Source organism: Cygnus atratus, chromosome 14 (genome assembly GCF_013377495.2).
Source record: "Cygnus atratus isolate AKBS03 ecotype Queensland, Australia chromosome 14, CAtr_DNAZoo_HiC_assembly, whole genome shotgun sequence".
Classification (NCBI taxonomy): Eukaryota; Metazoa; Chordata; class Aves; order Anseriformes; family Anatidae; genus Cygnus; species Cygnus atratus.
In genome coordinates this window covers 2,990,901-3,007,794 of record NC_066375.1, presented here as the reverse complement: position 1 = coordinate 3,007,794, position 16,894 = coordinate 2,990,901, and the positions used below count along the sequence as shown (strand labels likewise).

The 16,894-nt window shown below is 45.2% G+C and overlaps 1 protein-coding gene across 1 annotated transcript; it reads left to right on the top strand.

Moving 5' to 3' along the window:
* Positions 1 to 6,123: 6,123 nt before the first annotated feature.
* On the top strand, positions 6,124 to 15,340 carry SKP1 (S-phase kinase associated protein 1). The gene is made up of 6 exons (XM_035560777.2): positions 6,124 to 6,456; positions 8,522 to 8,618; positions 11,118 to 11,191; positions 12,400 to 12,543; positions 13,140 to 13,280; positions 14,053 to 15,340. Exons 2-6 carry the CDS (start codon positions 8,522 to 8,524, stop codon positions 14,086 to 14,088), a joined length of 492 nt encoding a protein of 163 aa, XP_035416670.1. The 5' UTR covers positions 6,124 to 6,456; the 3' UTR covers positions 14,089 to 15,340.
* The last annotated feature ends 1,554 nt before the right edge of the window (positions 15,341 to 16,894 follow it).

Here is a 16,894-nt window from a genome sequence, read left to right as displayed (position 1 = left end):
TCAATAAACACATCCCTGTGTTCCTCCCGTCTTGCCCCTTCATCTTCATTTCCTTACTAGTGAGAACACAGTTCCTGCTGTAGGAAGCCCCGTGATGCAAGGGGCAGTGCTGAAGGATAAATGCACTTGTTCATTCCGGAAAAATGCTCTGTAAGGAGGGGCCAGTGTGATCGAATGACAATCCTGAATTTCAAATTAAGTGCTGCTCTAAATTCAATTAATTGAAGGCACAACTTCACTCGATACTTACTTACTTACTTCTTAGTTGCTTATTTTATCTATATGCTGAGCGCTCACGGAAATTTAGGGTGTTTTACTGTTTTTTGAATTGCCGTTCTCTAGAGTATTGCAGGTGTCCTGCCCAGACCCACAGTGATGCAGCTGCTCAGGAACGTGCTTGTCTTCAGCATGACTGTACAGCGGTGTGGATTTAACTGTTGTGCCTGCACAGGTTAAAGGAAAGTTGTATATAAGGGAAATGGCCTTCTAGAATTCCATGGTGTCTTTTTTTTCCCCCAACCATACACGTGGCTTATATGAGCTTAGATTTTGGAGCAAAGTATTTGCAAGTGATGGGTTTTGAAATGTTGCAGAAAGTGTGGGGCGCCTTCTTGAACGCTACAGTAATCGTTATGCAGAGCATTTGTCCTCTGCAAGTTCCAGGGCAAGGTAGTTTGGAAACAGGTTAAGCGTTTAAAAAAAAGAAAAAAAAAATTATAAGAGACTGTGTAGAAGTCTTTCAGGACATGTGAATACACTAAAAAAGCCCTGCAGAACAAGCAGTTGATGAGTCAGCTTACTGTGGTTTTTTAAGAAGTTATTTTGGTGCTCTAATTCATTTGGCTGTACTCCTTTTGGATGAGAATAAAGGCAAGTTGCTCTCTTGAGCAAGGGGCTAGAGTTCTTTGGCATACATACAGGAAAAAAGGCTGAAACAACACTTTAGGTATTAAATTAAGCAGCGCTGCATGGTTTAGCCTTTTAAAACTTAGGCTATGGCTTAAAAACATGTTTTAAGATGGGTTGGTAGCTACAGCTCCCGATCTCTTAATTATTGTATGGTGAACAGAACTGGTTTGGGATGAAGATGAAACTGATTGTTTCTGGTGTATAAAACATTAACTGCTAATAGTAACTCATATATATATAATTTGCTGACACGGGGCAGCATAAAAACATGGCTTTTAGCACAGGAGGGTCCTGTGGCACTGGAGAAGATTAAGTAGAGAGGCTGCACAATGTCTGTTCTTGGAAGCTTTCGGGACTAGCCTAGAAAAGGCCACACCTGAGCTGGGGCTGGTGCTAGTGCTGCTTCAGGTGGGAGGCTGAGATGCCTTCCAGTCTGTGTTTGTGTTTTAAACAGCATTTTCCCGGGTTACAGCATGTGAGACCCAGGGTAGGTGGTTATCCTGTGACCTTGTTTTCAAACTGCTGTGAAGCTGCTGAGATTTTTGGTTTTGGTTCACAAAGCATCAACTAGGCAGAAATCTGGGGGGCTCCAACAGCACCATATCAGTATTGGCTCCTTGCTGCTGCCCTTGCCAGTGGCTGCATTTGGCACCTTCCACTGCTCTGGGACCGGTGACGGAGGAGGAGCAGCACGACTTGAGGTGAGCATCCTGATGGAAACTTGGGGGCAGGTGCTTTTAATGAGAGGGCGGTCGATTTTGCAAATACTTGCACCCCTGTGTAAGGTTGTACAAAACTAAATGTTTGCCCTTTGGACCTCTCATTGACTTGTGCGTGTATATATATATATTCCTCATCGGATGTAGATACTGTCTGAAACTGGATGATGCATTTAGAAACAGTGCTGAACTGCCGGGTAGGAATGTAGTGTTGATACCAGTAATCTCAGATTGATCGGCCCGAGCTGCTTTAGCCTCCTTCCCAACTGCCTATATTTTTCAGGCAGTTGGAAAAAACAGCCACCGTGCTGGCTGATTGTAAAACTTTCCGTCAAAAACCATTCCTTACTGTACCTGTCAGTGTAAGATCTCCCGTCTCTTTTTTCCTTAAGAAAAGGGGAGGCGCTGGAGGAGGGTTGTCTGGAAGGATCCTGCGCTGCTCACCGTACACTTGACCCACTTTGCTCCTGTTCCACCACCGCCTTTGTCCTCAGGGAAGAGGAACGCTGCCCCGGGTGTGGGCGAGGAGGTGCCTCAGCTCTGTGGGAGGCTGCTCTTGCTTCCTCCCCCTTTCAAATACAAAATCCTGTGGTGCTTGTGAGTGTGGTTATCTAGCGTTAGCTTAGCTGGGTTTAACCATCTCAATTTCACTGGACTGTCACTTTTCTCTTACAATCTCTCTTAAAAATGTTGTAAATTAGCCTGACTTCTGAAACGTGGTATATTTCTTCCCATGGACTTTGAAACCTCAAAGCATTTGCTCTTTGTCGTTGGTGGCGTCAGTACCAGCCCAGAACCTGCCTCTTGCACTTTGAACAGCCGCCAGGCTGAGTAACGGCGCCATGGAACCAGGCCTGGTGGCACCTCGGGGTCCTTCTGGCCCAGCCCCAGGACCACCCTGAGCTGCTCAGCACCACGTCCAGGCGGCTGCTGGAGCCCTCCAAGGACAGGCTCCACAGCCTCGCTGGGCAGCCTGTGGCAGTGTCCGGCACCTCCATAGTAAAGACAAAAAAAACAACCTATAAAGTCAATGCAGCTTACTTACTATCACACTAGATTCTCAAGGATATTCAGATTTGCCTGTGCCACTCGGGGATTTGGTACCCTTTTGCTAACGGTGCTGGAAGGGGGAAGCTTTCACCCAGCAGCATCTCCCTTGCTATTTATGCAGCCACAAGGACCATGGAGTCTGAGCAGTCCAAATTATTTCCATGGATGCTACAGCAAAAATGATTTTTTTTTAAAAATCAGTATGTTTAAGTATGTGGAGGTGGACTGAAGATTAGGGAGTTAGATGCAAATATGCTTGAGGTAGGTTTGCTTCTATTTTTAATCAGTTTTTCCCTCATCTTCAGTCTTCTGTGCATCTTGAATCCCTGTAGTTATGCAAGGAGAATGTTGCTAGAGGGAGAAACAGAAGCTGATCAAGAAAAAACAGTTCATGTCTGCCTGCCATGATTTAGTTAGCGAGTTATCAGCCTATCTGACTAACATCTAAAGGGGGGCTCTGCCTTCCTCAGTACCCAATGTCTTGCATTGCTGTGGTACAGCTTAGATGAAAAGCAACATCTTAAGGATGCTCCTGTAATACAAGTTTTGATGAAGTGGAAACAATCACAGCTATTTCTGGAGTTTAGAGGGGACAAGAGTTTTCCTCTTCTGCCATGTTGTAATATTGCTTTAAGTAGCAGAAACCCAAGCCTTTGAGCTGAGCAGTTTCTTCCCACTATCTATATCAGATATATAATTGTTCTTTTATTTTTTTTTTACACTGAACAAGTCCTACTTTTCCTTGCACTGTTGATGTGGCTGCTTGTTTTACAAAACTGTTCTTCTTTTGCATTTTGGGGGAGAAGAACATTTTTGCTGCGTTATCTCCCCTACATGTAGACCAGGTTCTTGTCCAGATCCAGTGGTCACTCCTTGCATCCCAGCAAATGACACCCTGTGCCAGAGCAGCCGTGCTCTCCAGGCCCTGGAGTTCGGTCCTTGCAGGGCTGCCTTCCCTTCCTTCTGGAAATCCAAACTGAGTCCTGTGACGACATTTCCCAACTTGTTATCGATGCAGCAAAGCCGAGGTCTTTCAAGCCTGGTTCTCACTAGGCTTTTAGAAGCTCATGTCACACGTGTGGTATTAAAAAATGCTCAATCTTTTTACAGTGTTATCTCCATAATCACCGCCACCACTAATAGAATAAGCTTCTCTGTCTATAAAAATGGAAAGTGTTAAGTGTTGTGTATTTTTTTTTTTTGGTTGGGGGGCAGTAATTTTTATCTAAGCGGCAAGAGAAATAGCTGGGAACAGAATCCAAGGAGTGGAGTAAACCCAGTGCTGTCTGGGAGGCTGCTCTCCCTCTCTAATGCCATGCTCAATGCGTTAAAATTCCCTTCCCCCTGCAGCTGCGTAGCTGTTCAGCTGGCCTCTGCTCGCAGCTCAGTGATGCTGCAAGAATGTAGGTCAGAGCTCTTCTGGATCTGATAAGTGTTAAATCAAGCTTAAGCTGATCTTGGTTGCTCCAATCTTTCCAGATATTTGCTTTAGTGTTAAGCTTCCTCCTCTGGATTCTCAGTGGTGAAAGGCCCTTAATTGTAATTTATCTGTGGCTGATGCAGAGAACAATTATCTTTACAGCTCAGGATAGCAATGCTTTAGGATTGGTTTAGGATTATTTGCATTGGAATGATTACCTTTGCACCTAACAATTGAAATTGGCCCACCCATTTTTTTTTAATTTTCTTGAAAAATCTTGCTCTCTGCCTTGCAGCTTTAGTCAAGGACATATCTTTTGTGTTAGTAATACTGCCTGACTTCCAGGACTTTGGCTATCACCTCCACAGCAGCTGCTTTTTCATGACAAAGATAGCAAAAAGCATCCAGACTAGCTCGGGAGGTTCATTATATGATATGTAGGGCACAGTGGGAGGTGGCTTTCACGTGATTACAGGATATCTGTGACAGACGTCTGCCACTTCTTAGGGTGTGTGGTGTTTTTGTTGCTTTAACTCTCCCAGACTACTAATTCAACAGATAAAGTCCACTGTGGACTGAATTTTCTCTGATACCTTTAGAGAACTGTATCAAGTATAAAGCTCAATCGCTTTGAATTATAATTGACACATAGGTCACAATTAGGCGGGGAATTTCGCTTTCTGCCTGTTCCTAGATTGTATTGCATCTGTCTTGTGTGGAGAGCAAAACCCACCCTCCTTCTACTGCCTCTGCTTTGCAGTCTGAGTCACGGGCTAAAAATCAGAAACCTTGATCTCTGGCAACATCGAGAAAAGGGATTTAGGATTTGCAGATGTTTTCCACAGGCCATCTTCTGTCATCATCTGATCTGCTAAGTCAGCGAGTATTAATATAAATAAATAAAAAAAAAAGCACATTTAAGGAAAGTAAAGGCAGTGTGTTTGTCTGTTTTTAACAGAGTGAATGTTGTTCTCAACATTGGAGCATGAGGTGGAATGATTTAGCAGGAAAGAGGTAAATGTGCTGCAAGGTCACATTAGGCATAATATACCCAACATATATAAGCCTGTGTTACATATACAAGATAGTTAGGCCCTAATAAATTGTAAACAACAGCTATCTGGTTACTAACACCAGTATCTCCGAGGAACCTCTGCAGAGAAGCCTGCTGTATAAACACCGCCCGCCCCCTTCAGATGCGCACGCTCCCGCTCCACACAGGATTAACTCTCAGTTCACTCGAAGTTAGGTCAGGTTGCTCGGTCATTTTCGAGTATGCTGTAACTAATGAGCTGCTCAGCATCGCCAAGCCTGCGAAACAAGATTCTTAAGGCGTGCGCTCATCTCCCCCAGTTCTCTGGAATTTATACAGAAACCGATTTAAGTGACGTGACCCAGTGCGGAACAGCCTCGTCATCGTGAGCGCCGGGCTGGCAGCCTGTGCCTGTGCGGCTTCCATCTCCGGAGAGCTGGCTGTGCTCTGAGCTGAAACCCAACCTGCTTCCCGTGTTTTTGTGCTGAATACTTGTAGGGTTGGGTTTTTGTGCTGAATACTTGTAGGGTTTGAGCTCTAGTGCTTGCTGTCTTGGTGGCTGAATGCTTGTAACGTTACTGTCCTGGTGGCTGTGTCACTCAGGTAAAGGTGGAAAAACAAGGGAAGGACGAAGACGTGGTGTTTCATTGCACTCAAGTCCCCGCTTTGACGTGAACAAAGCGAGATTCTGTGCGTGAGGGACTCTGTGTGCTTAGGTTAGCGGGCGCGTTGGGGGCACGGCTGTCGTTTCGCTGCCCTAACACCACAAATACTCGTTGGGCACCTACAAACACTGCCATAACACCACAACGCCACGTTTGTGTGAGGCCCAACCGCGGCCTCAAGCGGCGGGGCCCGGCCCGGCCCCCCCCCGGCTCCTGACGGGATTTGCGGGGGGGGGCGGGGGCGGGGCCGCCCCGGGCCCCTCAGCGCGGCCCCGCCGGGGGGCGCCGCAGCCACCGTCCCGCGGGGCCCTCTCCACCCCCGCGAGGAGCCCGCCGCGGCCACCCGCGCTGCCTGAAAAACGCTCGGGCCCCCTCTCCGCCCTCCCCGCCGCCTCCCCGCTCCTCTCCCACCCGCACACCCCCATCCCACCCCACCGTTCTCTCTCCCAGCCTCCCTCCGCCCCGCTCGGCCAGCGGCGGGGCGGCGTTCCCCTCAGGCGCTCGCGGAGGGCAGCCCGGCAGTTGCGAGGCAGCGCGAGGCGGGGTCCTCCCCCCCTCCCCCCGCGCCCCTCCCCCTCTATAAAAGCGCCGCCGCAGCCGGGCCCCGAGCGCCGCCGCCGCCAGCTCCCGTCAGCGCCCGCCGGACGCCGCCGCCTCGCGGTGAGGGCCCGAGGGGGGCGGGCGGCGGGCCCTGAGGCGGCAACCGGCGGGAGGGGGGGGCTCCGCTCGGTGGGGCGGGCGGTGCGGCCTTGGGGGGCCGTGAGGGGGCCGTGAGGGGACCGTGAGGGGACGGGGGGGGGGGTTGTGAGGGGCCGTGAGGGGACGGGCGCCGCTGTTGCGGTTCGCGGGGGTCTCTGGGCCCTGTCACGGCCCGGCGCTGGGATTGGGGGGGGGGGGGGGTGTTAAGGAACGGGGGGCGAGGCTCTGGGGCCTGGTTCCCCGCCTGGCCGCCCCTCGGAGCTCAACGGGCGGCGTTCGGCCCGGTTCGGTGCCCGGCGGTAGGGGAAGGGGCTGGGGGTGGAAGCGGTCCCGGTCCCCGTGGGCCTGCGGGGCCGGGCTCACGCCGCGGCTGTGCGGCGTTATGTAACGGGAGGGCTGCCGGGGGTGCGCTGCTCCCGGCCCGTGGCTGCAGGAACCGCGGGTACGTCCGGAGGGTCTGCTCGGGTCCCCCCTGCCCCCCCCCCCCAGGCGTCTTGAAGCTGCTGACTCAGAACCGTGCGTTAATCCTCAGTTTATTTTAGTGGATGTTTGTGCATACACGTACATGTTTACATACCCACACGCATGTGTCCGTGCGTGTGTACGTACATATATTTATCCACGCACACATACGTATGTGTATATCTGCAACGATCATGGCTGCATCCCTCCAAAGCGCCAATCCCAATTAGAAGCGGCCCTGTCATATAGGGTTACGTTGCCGTGTAAACATTAACTACCTCCTTGCTCTGCCAAATGGAAATTAAAGCAAGGAGAACTCCAGGCTGGAGCAAGCTGCTTAATAACGTGCTTTGGCTGGCCTCCATTGGACTTGGTTTGCTGCAGTGCTGTCAGGCTGAGCCATGGCGATGAGCCATGGAGGCGTTCAGAAAGGGCTGGTGGAAGTTTGCTCCAAGTGGGGCAGCTGGCTCGCCTTTGGTAGTTCAGGTACCCCTGCAAGGAGCTAGCATGCAGGGGTGGTAAGCTTGGGGGGGGGGGGGTAGGAAGTACATCTGGAAAGGAATTTGAAGTTCTTTGGCACTGGGGTTTTCCTCTGCAGTGCCTTGCAGGCTGTGTTTAGGAGTATGTGCTGCAGAGATTTTTCAAACAGGTAACTGGAGGAAAAACTGAAACTTGCAGTGGTCTGCTCCTAGCAGATATTTTGAATGGTAGAGCCATTGTAATACATGGAAGTAGTCTAAGAACCGATTTATAAAGCTCTTCAGCCAGGCAGTTAGGTCTGTCATGTCTTTTGGGTCAGTTGGTTCAAGTACACTGATACCCACGCAGACCTCAAGTGTGGTTTTGGACAGAGGCAGTGACCTAGTGGCTTGCTAGGCACTAGTACCTTACTTCTGGCTCGGAGTTAAGTAGCTGGAAAGATGTTTCCTTGTAAATTTTGATTGTTACTTACTAGGATATCTTTACTGCTTGTATTTTAGGTCTTATCTTGTTTGAAAAACTTTATTAAAACAAAGTTTGTTTGTTTTAGCTGTGTTAAATACTTGCTTTTCTTACTGTTTCTTAATGCTAATAAAGTGCTGATGTAACTTCCTACTGTGTAAGAGCAGTGTTAAATGCTGATCTTGTTCCTTGCAGAAATGAGCGGTGGTTTGGATTTGAAGACAAGTAGTGTTCTGGAATTGTTGTTGTAAGCTTATTTCAAGAGAGAGAGCGAGCTCTGGTGTTGCATTTCATTTTTTAAAAAAGCACTATTGACTAATCAATTTTATATTTATGTTGAGGTGTCAACTTAAAAAAAAAAAAAATTAAAAACAAGTTCCCTCTCTTCTCTTTTAAATTGGTGGTAGGTTTCCTTCTATCAATCCTTCTTAAACAGCAGGATTAATGAATTTAGGCCTGTTGATTCAAGCAGCAAATAATCTGGGTGTGCTGTAAGTGACACGGGGCTATCTGCTGCTGTTCAGAAGCAATGTAAATAACGAAGGTAACTTATGTATTTGAGTCAGCTAAACTTGCAATGTCTGCTGGGTATTGTGTGAAAATAACTTTCCCTCTCTTATAGATGCCTTCAATTAAACTGCAGAGTTCAGATGGAGAGATTTTTGAAGTTGATGTTGAAATTGCAAAGCAGTCTGTAACTATAAAGACTATGCTGGAAGGTAAGAGTGGAGCCTCGTGCTGAGGTAGCAGTGTATGCAGGAACGCTTCCTGGGCAGGAATTGTGACCAGAGGAGACAAACTTACGGTGCTGAAGGAGGGTTCCCAGCCCATGAAACGGCTTGCTATCTCATGGCAGAACAGCTGGAGCAGTTGCTGTTGTAGCTTAAACTATGTTTTGGGTGAATGCACTCTCTCAAAAAGCTTGAAGTTCAGTCCGCTTGTTAAGAGCAATTCCAGTGAGGCTGATAAAAATCTAAGCCCCCCAGTTTGCTTACAGCCTACTTCAGTTTTGTGAAAGTAAGCAAACAGAACTGCTACTATGTATTGAAAACAAACTTTATTTTAGCATGCAAACCCTTGGTACTCCATAACTGTGGTTCCTTAAATGGGGTGGGAGATCAGAAACTAATGCACTGAATAAAGGTCTGAAGTGAAATATATATTGTGAGCTTATGCAGTGAAATTAGGTGGGGTAATACTTGGTTCTGATCTCTTGCTGACAGGAGTTTGAAACAAAAGAACTCGTGGTGGGGGAGGGGAAATTGCCAGATGGCTGGGATACAGAGCAAGCTGTGTCTAATCTGTCTGGTGCAAATCCTCATTGTTTACTGGTTTTGTTTTTGTAGCTTTTGGGTGTATTCACAAATTAACTTGGAAAAAATCTTTTTGTAGATGTAGTTAAAATGATGTCCTTGGGTATAAATCTTTGGCTGGCTGTGACCCCTTATACGTAAGAACAACAACAACAAGGTTGAAGTGCTCCGACCGTTGAACACTCCTGCTTAATAAGCTGCTTTTGAACATCCAAGCAACGTGAGCAGGAAACACAGCAGTCGGTGGGAATACACTGGAGAACATCATTCCTTCCCGTTTCCTCACGCGCAGGCTGTGTCACTGCCAGCGTTCGGTGGCACGTGCGTGTGGATGAAAGTTACGCGTGGCGAGTGTTGCCAGCTAGGCGCTGCCAGCTGGCCCCCTACCCGCCTGACCGAGAAGCAGCCCCCTAGCACAGATGAAAGGCGCCTTGCAGTACGGATGGTTAAGCATCGCCAGTTCTTAAAAGATGCTCTGTATTTCTGGTGCTGTGAATGAAGGGGGAGGAGCTGGAAGGTGGGGTTGCATCAGGTGTCACGAGACCACCAGTGAAGTGTTAATTTTCTGATAACGTGAAATCCCAGTTCTGGAGGGGTGGGGATGAGTTGAGCAGAGTTGGCCGGTGCTGGGCTACTGCTCAAGTTATTTCCCTGTACCAACAATTTTGGGCAGACCAATCGGTCACTTCTTACACTGGTATCTGCTACCAACTTCAAAGGAAGCGTTTGAGGTTTCCAGTAACTGGTAATATATGCAGTACCCTTTAATGTCAGTATTTTGGTTTCAGAACCTATGGAATTAGTTAATCTAACCAAAAAGTAGTACTATCTGATATCCCCCTAATGACAGTAGTTGACTTGTCTAAATACAGAAGTACACGCTGTTTTAACTGTGTGCAGATTTGGTCAGTGATGGTATCACAGTCATCTGTTCTTAAAAGTTAAACTCCTTGATGATGTAGAATTGGCTCACCTGTGCTTGAGTGAAGGCCTGCGTTGTTCAGCCACGTAGCTGATACACAGTGCTGATCTATGAGAGCCAGGGTGTCATCCAGCTATTGGATAATAATAAAAAAAAAAAAGCCTACCCTCTATTCAGAGCTAACGTGGTATTTGTTCTGTGTAAAGAGTCCAAATTTTAATTGTCGTATTTTGACTTTGACTCCTCAATCGCATCAAGGGATGAGGGACAAACCATCTGATTCTGTCATGCTCATGTTGACAGGCTTCTAAAACAGTGATTATCAGAAACTTGATGCTGTAAGTGCATATTTGTTTTCTTTAATTGAAGGATTTGTGTTGCTGTCTTACCAGCCAAAGAAATCTGCATGCTCAGAATCAATGCAGGTGCTTCAGAGGCCAGCTAACTAGCAGCTCAATGGCTGCGGTATTTACTGCTGCTGTGCGAGACAAAACATCGTCTGTACTTGCCACAGAAGGTTTAAGTTCTTTCTTAATAATAAATTGAATCGGGGATTTCAGTTGGAACAATTTGGTTGAACTTGTGGCTTCAGATCTTGCAAGTGGTAAAAATACATAAATACTGTTCTTCGGGTTCTTTAACATATTCCATTCCCAGAACACAAAACTGTCAAGTTCTGCTCTAAACAAGTAACTGACGGCTTAACTGACTGTTCATGCTCAAAGTATATCGGCATCTCATCTGAGGCAGTCTTACTAGCTACTTAACCTCAAGTTGGTGTAACCTGGTATGTTATGCAGCCGAAGCTCTGCAGAGCCTCTTTGAAAATATCCAAGTTTCTGGCTTAACCAGTTAGAGATCCTTTGCTACCAGGCCATTCAGCCTCAGTGTTGATAAAACAGCGGAGAATTGTTGGAGCAGCCCAGTTTGGAGAAAATCAATTCTTCTGTCTGCCGATTGCTCAGTCATCTTTCCTTTTTTAGATTTGGGAATGGATGATGAAGGTGATGATGACCCAGTCCCTCTTCCAAATGTCAATGCAGCTATTTTAAAAAAGGTAAGATGCTGAAAGTCGCAGAGTTATATACCAGTAATGAAATATGGAATTAATGATGGAGTTAGATACGTACCATAAAAAAACATTTATTATGTGTTAGCACAAGCTTGAGCGGTGTGAGGTACGTGAGCACAGGCAGCGAGGCTGTCTGAGAACGGGGGTGAGGCTGGCACCTCTTGGCAGACCTACAGGAGGGACCTTCTGGAAGGCTTCCTTCCTGCGGTGATGAGGTGGTGCCTGACATCTGTGCGTACTGGCATTTCATGGCTTTAAAGCTCTGATTCTAACCGGGTTCTGTGGGCTGAGCTGACTGTTCATGAGATCCAAATGTAAGGAGAAAGGGTTGAAAGGACAGGCAGCGGTGGGAGTTAGTGACAGTGAGCATGTTGTACAGGTGCCGTGCTGCGTGGCACTGGAAGTGCTTCACAGGCACCGTACACACTTGGTGTTAAATTTAATAATAGACCGTGATTATTATTGGGTCGAATGAGAAAAATGAAAAAGCGTGTTGCTGTATCTTGAGATGCTTTTTACTCCAAGCCAAAGTAAATGCTGGACAGTGGGGTTAGTACAGGGTTAGGAATTATTTCCCAGTGAAAGTATGCGTAATTAACTTAAAACTTTGGAATTATTTTGGGTTGGCAGAATGGAAAAGGATTTTGCAGTAGACACCTATTCCTTTTAATTGTCTGGGTGATGAGATAGTGCTTAATTTTATTTAAAATAACGCTTTGGAAACGTGCAAGGTTTTGTTTTCTGGGTAAAGTCCGTACCGTGGTGAACATGTCCTGTTGGTAGCTAGTACCTCTCTATGCTCTTCCCCTTTATAGTGTTCTGTTCAGTATGAATTACGTTTTTTTCCTGTTCTTCAAATAGTGCAAAAACCTCAAAATGAGGCTTAGGTTTTCTCTGCACAGTTCTGCGTGTTAGCTCAGGGCTTACTGTTAATACCAGGAGCTGCCTTTTAGGATCCAGAGTATTTAATTTACTAGCTACTGTCTCAAGTGGTCTTCTTGAAGGCTGTTGAACTCTGGGATTGGGAATTGATTCTTCTAAGATGAATCATATGAACGTACTCCATTACCTTACAGTTTCTAATATTAATCTAGAGGAGAAGGTACAGTTCTTCTAGAATGAAGCTAAGTTAGAGTTGGGGTCTAATAGAAGAATCACTCGGATAAAAAGATTAATATCAAAACTATAATTAGGTGATTCAGTGGTGCACCCATCACAAAGATGATCCACCTCCTCCTGAGGATGATGAGAACAAAGAGAAAAGAACAGATGACATCCCTGTGTGGGATCAAGAATTTCTGAAAGTAGACCAAGGAACACTTTTTGAACTTATCCTGGTAAGTACGTTCCTGAAGCATCAAGACTGTGCCTGTGCAGGGCCCTCTATTTGCATGGTTTACAAACGCAGTCTTTATGCTTCTTGAATAACTTCTTGATGGGGGGAAACATGGGTAGTGCAGGTAGTTCTGGCAACTACGACCGGGTGAATTGGTGGATGTTAAAACGTTAACCTCATGCTAGGCACCAGTTTATACTTGCTCACCTACCAGTTCGATCCTCTTGTGCATTTGTGACCCTCCAGCTGTCTTTTTTCACTCTTGCAGCTTTTGAGTCTTGGCTGAAGACTTATTACTTTGTTTGTAGAACTCCAGTACTCCATTTATACTCATCTAGCTTTATTTTTTAAAAATTTGTACTTTTTGTGGTATTGTGACACAGTCATGCTTGTCTTAGGTAGTTAACAGCAAGTTAAGTGTTTGGCAAGTAAGTTTTAGGTACTGTTATTTCAAGGTTCTAGCTAGAAGCTTCTCAAAGTGGAGATGAGGTGTTTGTGGTTACAGCGTTTTACAGTGCTGTAAGCAAAATTTTGGTAGTACATCTACAGAGGCAGAAAAATGATACCAAGGCTTTAAATTTGGAAACTCTTCTACAGGCTGCAAATTACTTGGACATCAAAGGCTTGCTTGATGTCACATGCAAGACAGTTGCAAACATGATCAAGGGGAAAACTCCAGAAGAAATTCGCAAGACATTCAATATTAAGAATGACTTCACTGAAGAGGAAGAAGCACAGGTACTTGATCTGGGTTTAATTATAATTTAGCTTTTTTCCTACTGAATCAAATGTGCAGTGTTTCATAATTTCATGTGTGATGCAACCGACTGGTTATTAACAATAAATGTAAACTAATGCATTAACTACTCTTAATTGGATTGCTACTGGTGAAAGACCTTCCAGTGGCTACAGTGCCGGCAGCCCATTACTCGAAGAAGGCCAGAAAGCGTGTTGACTTCTTAGCTCAGATGTGTGTCTTGTGAGAAAGAAAGTAGGATCGCTTATGGCAGTCTTAGATTGCGGTTATGGAGCTGTAGTAACAGTGCTGCTGCTGGTGTGTTTTTGCATGCGGCTTGAAAGGTAAGCTGCTTAGATTCCCAACTCTAAGTCATTAATTCATCGCCTTAGAGCTTCAACAACAAATGAAGTGCCAAATGGTTAAGCTGGGAAAGATCAGACCAAGATACCTTGTTTAAATACAAGGGCAGTGAATTGTATGCTTTAGTGTGTCTGCAGTACTGTGTCACGAAGCGAGCAGTTAAGGTTTAAGCCAGTCCGTTTGTGTTACTTGGTGAAACAATTCAGTTCTGATCAAATCTAGGCGCGAGAAGTTTCTTGATTTATATGGATAAATAGGTCAATTCAGAAGTCTTTGTAACAAACTGCGCGTGAATCAGGGAAGCTGCTTCCAAGCTCGTGCCTTTCTGCAGTAAGTAATCCTGAATGCTTATGGGAATTTGCAGCTAACTTGTAACACTTCAGTGCATTAACGGTTAACATCTTCTTTCAGGTACGTAAAGAGAACCAGTGGTGTGAAGAGAAGTGAAGTATTGTGCCTGACACTCGAACACTGTAAGGATTGTTCCAAATACTAGTTGCACTGCTCTGTTCATAATTGTTAATATTAGACAAATGCAGCAGCAAATGAAGTTGTGTTAGCAGGATATTGTTCCCTTTGCATGTGTAGTGTTTTTTTGAGTATAAATTTAAATCTTCTGAGTTTTTACTAGTGTAATTGGATGTCTTTTTACTTTACTCTGCAATGAATAAAACTGATCTAAGTGTGGATTCTGTATGGGAAGTAGCACTTAAGGTTGTCATTTTCATTATGCTTTTTAACTGTTCCAAGTCCAGTTACAATCTTAAGCATTGACTTCACCATTGTAAATAAAACCACCTATGATTTCTTCCTCAAGAACAAAACACTTACAGGGTATTGATAGCTTCAGAGAGGAAAAAAAAAAAACACCTAAAATGTGTCTTGGGGAGCTACGTGAAGTTTGGAAAAAAAAAAAAGTTGCTGATTTCTTCCAAAAGCATTTTGGGAATATTAGTATTACTTAAAGCTATGTAACTTTAAAGGTTGTTCTTCTGCATTTAAAAAAAAAAAAAAGAAAGAAAAAAAATCTGTCCACTTTCTTGTCCTGTTAGTCTTGCCTGATAGACTAGTGTAAGGTGTAATCTGGGGCTAAGCAAGCTCCTGAGAGTTACATTGGAATACTTCAACCATGTCTTGAAGACCTGCCTCTAGCTGTTAGCAATTGGAGAGTGTGTTGCTTTATGCACAGGACAGGTGTGTTTTTATACTTCTTGCGAAAAGTGGAATCCAGGTTTGACCAAAAATGACTGACATTACCAAAGTTAATATTATTGACCTGTGCATGCCATTAGTGGCTGTTTTTAGGCAATTTTAAACAGTCCTTGTGATGTAGCTCTTTAAAACATGGTTTCATGTGTCCACAGGAAATCCTTTTGCCTCTGTATGTGATACTTCAGCTTGTAGAGACTTAATTATTGCATACAAAGCTAATGCAGTATCAAGCTTGACTTCTTTGGACAAAGCCACTTGCAACTAGTTAAACAGTAACTGGTTTCCTGATTTTTATTATTTTTTTTTTTTTACAGTTCCCTTATAGGGAGTAGGGGATGGTTGTGTGGTAGATCTTTGAGGTGTGCTCCTAGCTTGTATTGCATTCCATTCTCTGTATAAACCTTAGAGTAGAACGAACCTTAATAAACATACTTAACTCACTTTAAATGTGTTTCACTTCTGAATTAATAAAGGGCTTTTAAACTTTTGTTTGCAAATGGTTCTAGTTATTTGAAACCAGACACTCCTAGTGTCACTTACTACTGACTATACCAATAATAGTACTGAGGGAGCAGCTAATTGAAATAAAATCTTTATATCTGTTTTAAATGACTATAATGCAAGTCACTAGTCAGTCGCAGCGGGTGACTCAAATTAAGTCTGAAGCTAAATCCAGATGGATTTTTGTTGATGGCTTACCAGCTTTTTAGGTAATCTTGCTTTGATGTAACCATTAATGGAAGCATTCATAACGTGGTCTAAAGCAGCACTCAAATCCATGCTTTGGATGCAGCTGCTGGTCACGTGCTTATTCATAAGGCTGCTGGGCCTGCGTCTCTGCTGGCGATGGTATTGTCAGTGGGCATAAAATACTCCAGCGCTGCAGATCTGGATGGATGAAGCAGCTTTCCCAGCATCCTGTATTGCAAACAATACAACTCAAAGTACTACTAGAGAAAAGCTTCTGATAACAATTCTTGTAGTTGAATATTCAGCTTAACCTGGGTTCTTTCAGGAAACAAATCCAGCTCTGTGCATGAAGCTAGTGTCCCAGGATCACCCGAGTTTTATCGCTGGAGTGCTGTGCTTCTAATACAGAAGCCTCGTCCTGTAATTGTGCTCAGAGGTAGAAACCTGCGTGTGATTCCTTTAGGTGCCGGTCATCGGGCTGGGATCCATGTCTGTTGGCAGCCGCTGCCGTACGCGGTGCCTCACTGTGCTGAAGGATGAGGAAGAGACAGAGGCATAGTTTGTCTTCCTTGTTAACCCTGCTTGTACTTTGTTTGCACAAAACAGACCTGTGGCAAGACTTGCTAATTATTAAGACAGCTTGCCTAAGAAATAACCCCTTAGCTTCACCACGAAAGCATTTGGCCACTGTGGCCTTTGCTGAAGCTCCGGAATCGTGCCGGAGGGCTGCTGATATGAGTAGTGTGCACACAACTCATGCAACTGTGGCAGTAGAGTAGCATGCACAGCAAAGGGCTGTTGTGCTCAGAGGTTTATATAGCTGTGACAAATTTTAATATTCCTAGTAGGCCAGGTTGTTAGGATTCCATACAACTTATTTTCTCTGGAATTGCCCTGCAGTACTGTCTCAGACTTCATTCAAATTCTGTAGCTGCCAGATGTGTATGTCAGTGAGAAAACGCCTTTTTTGATCTCTGAATGTCCAACCTCTCAGTTGTCTCATCCATTCGAGCAATTAGTGCTGGGCTATAGAGAACCAGCCTCTGTACGAAGGTGCTGCGAGATAGTTTGGGGTACAGTGCAGCTGCTACGTGGGTTTTCCCTCTCCAGCTGGACCTGATGCCTGCTGTTGTAAGAGACGCCGGCTGCGTATTTTGGAATTTTTGACAGGGAGACACTGACCAACTTTCCCATTGCCAAGCTTTATTTTGCTGTTTAACTTGTATGGTGCTGCCTGAATTTATTAATCTTTTTTCCAAGTCATGGCCTAATCAGAGAGCTGCTCTTGGCAAAAGTGATTAAATGGCTTGTGGGGAGGAAGTCAGCTGTAGTGATCGTTTTATGTAAAATG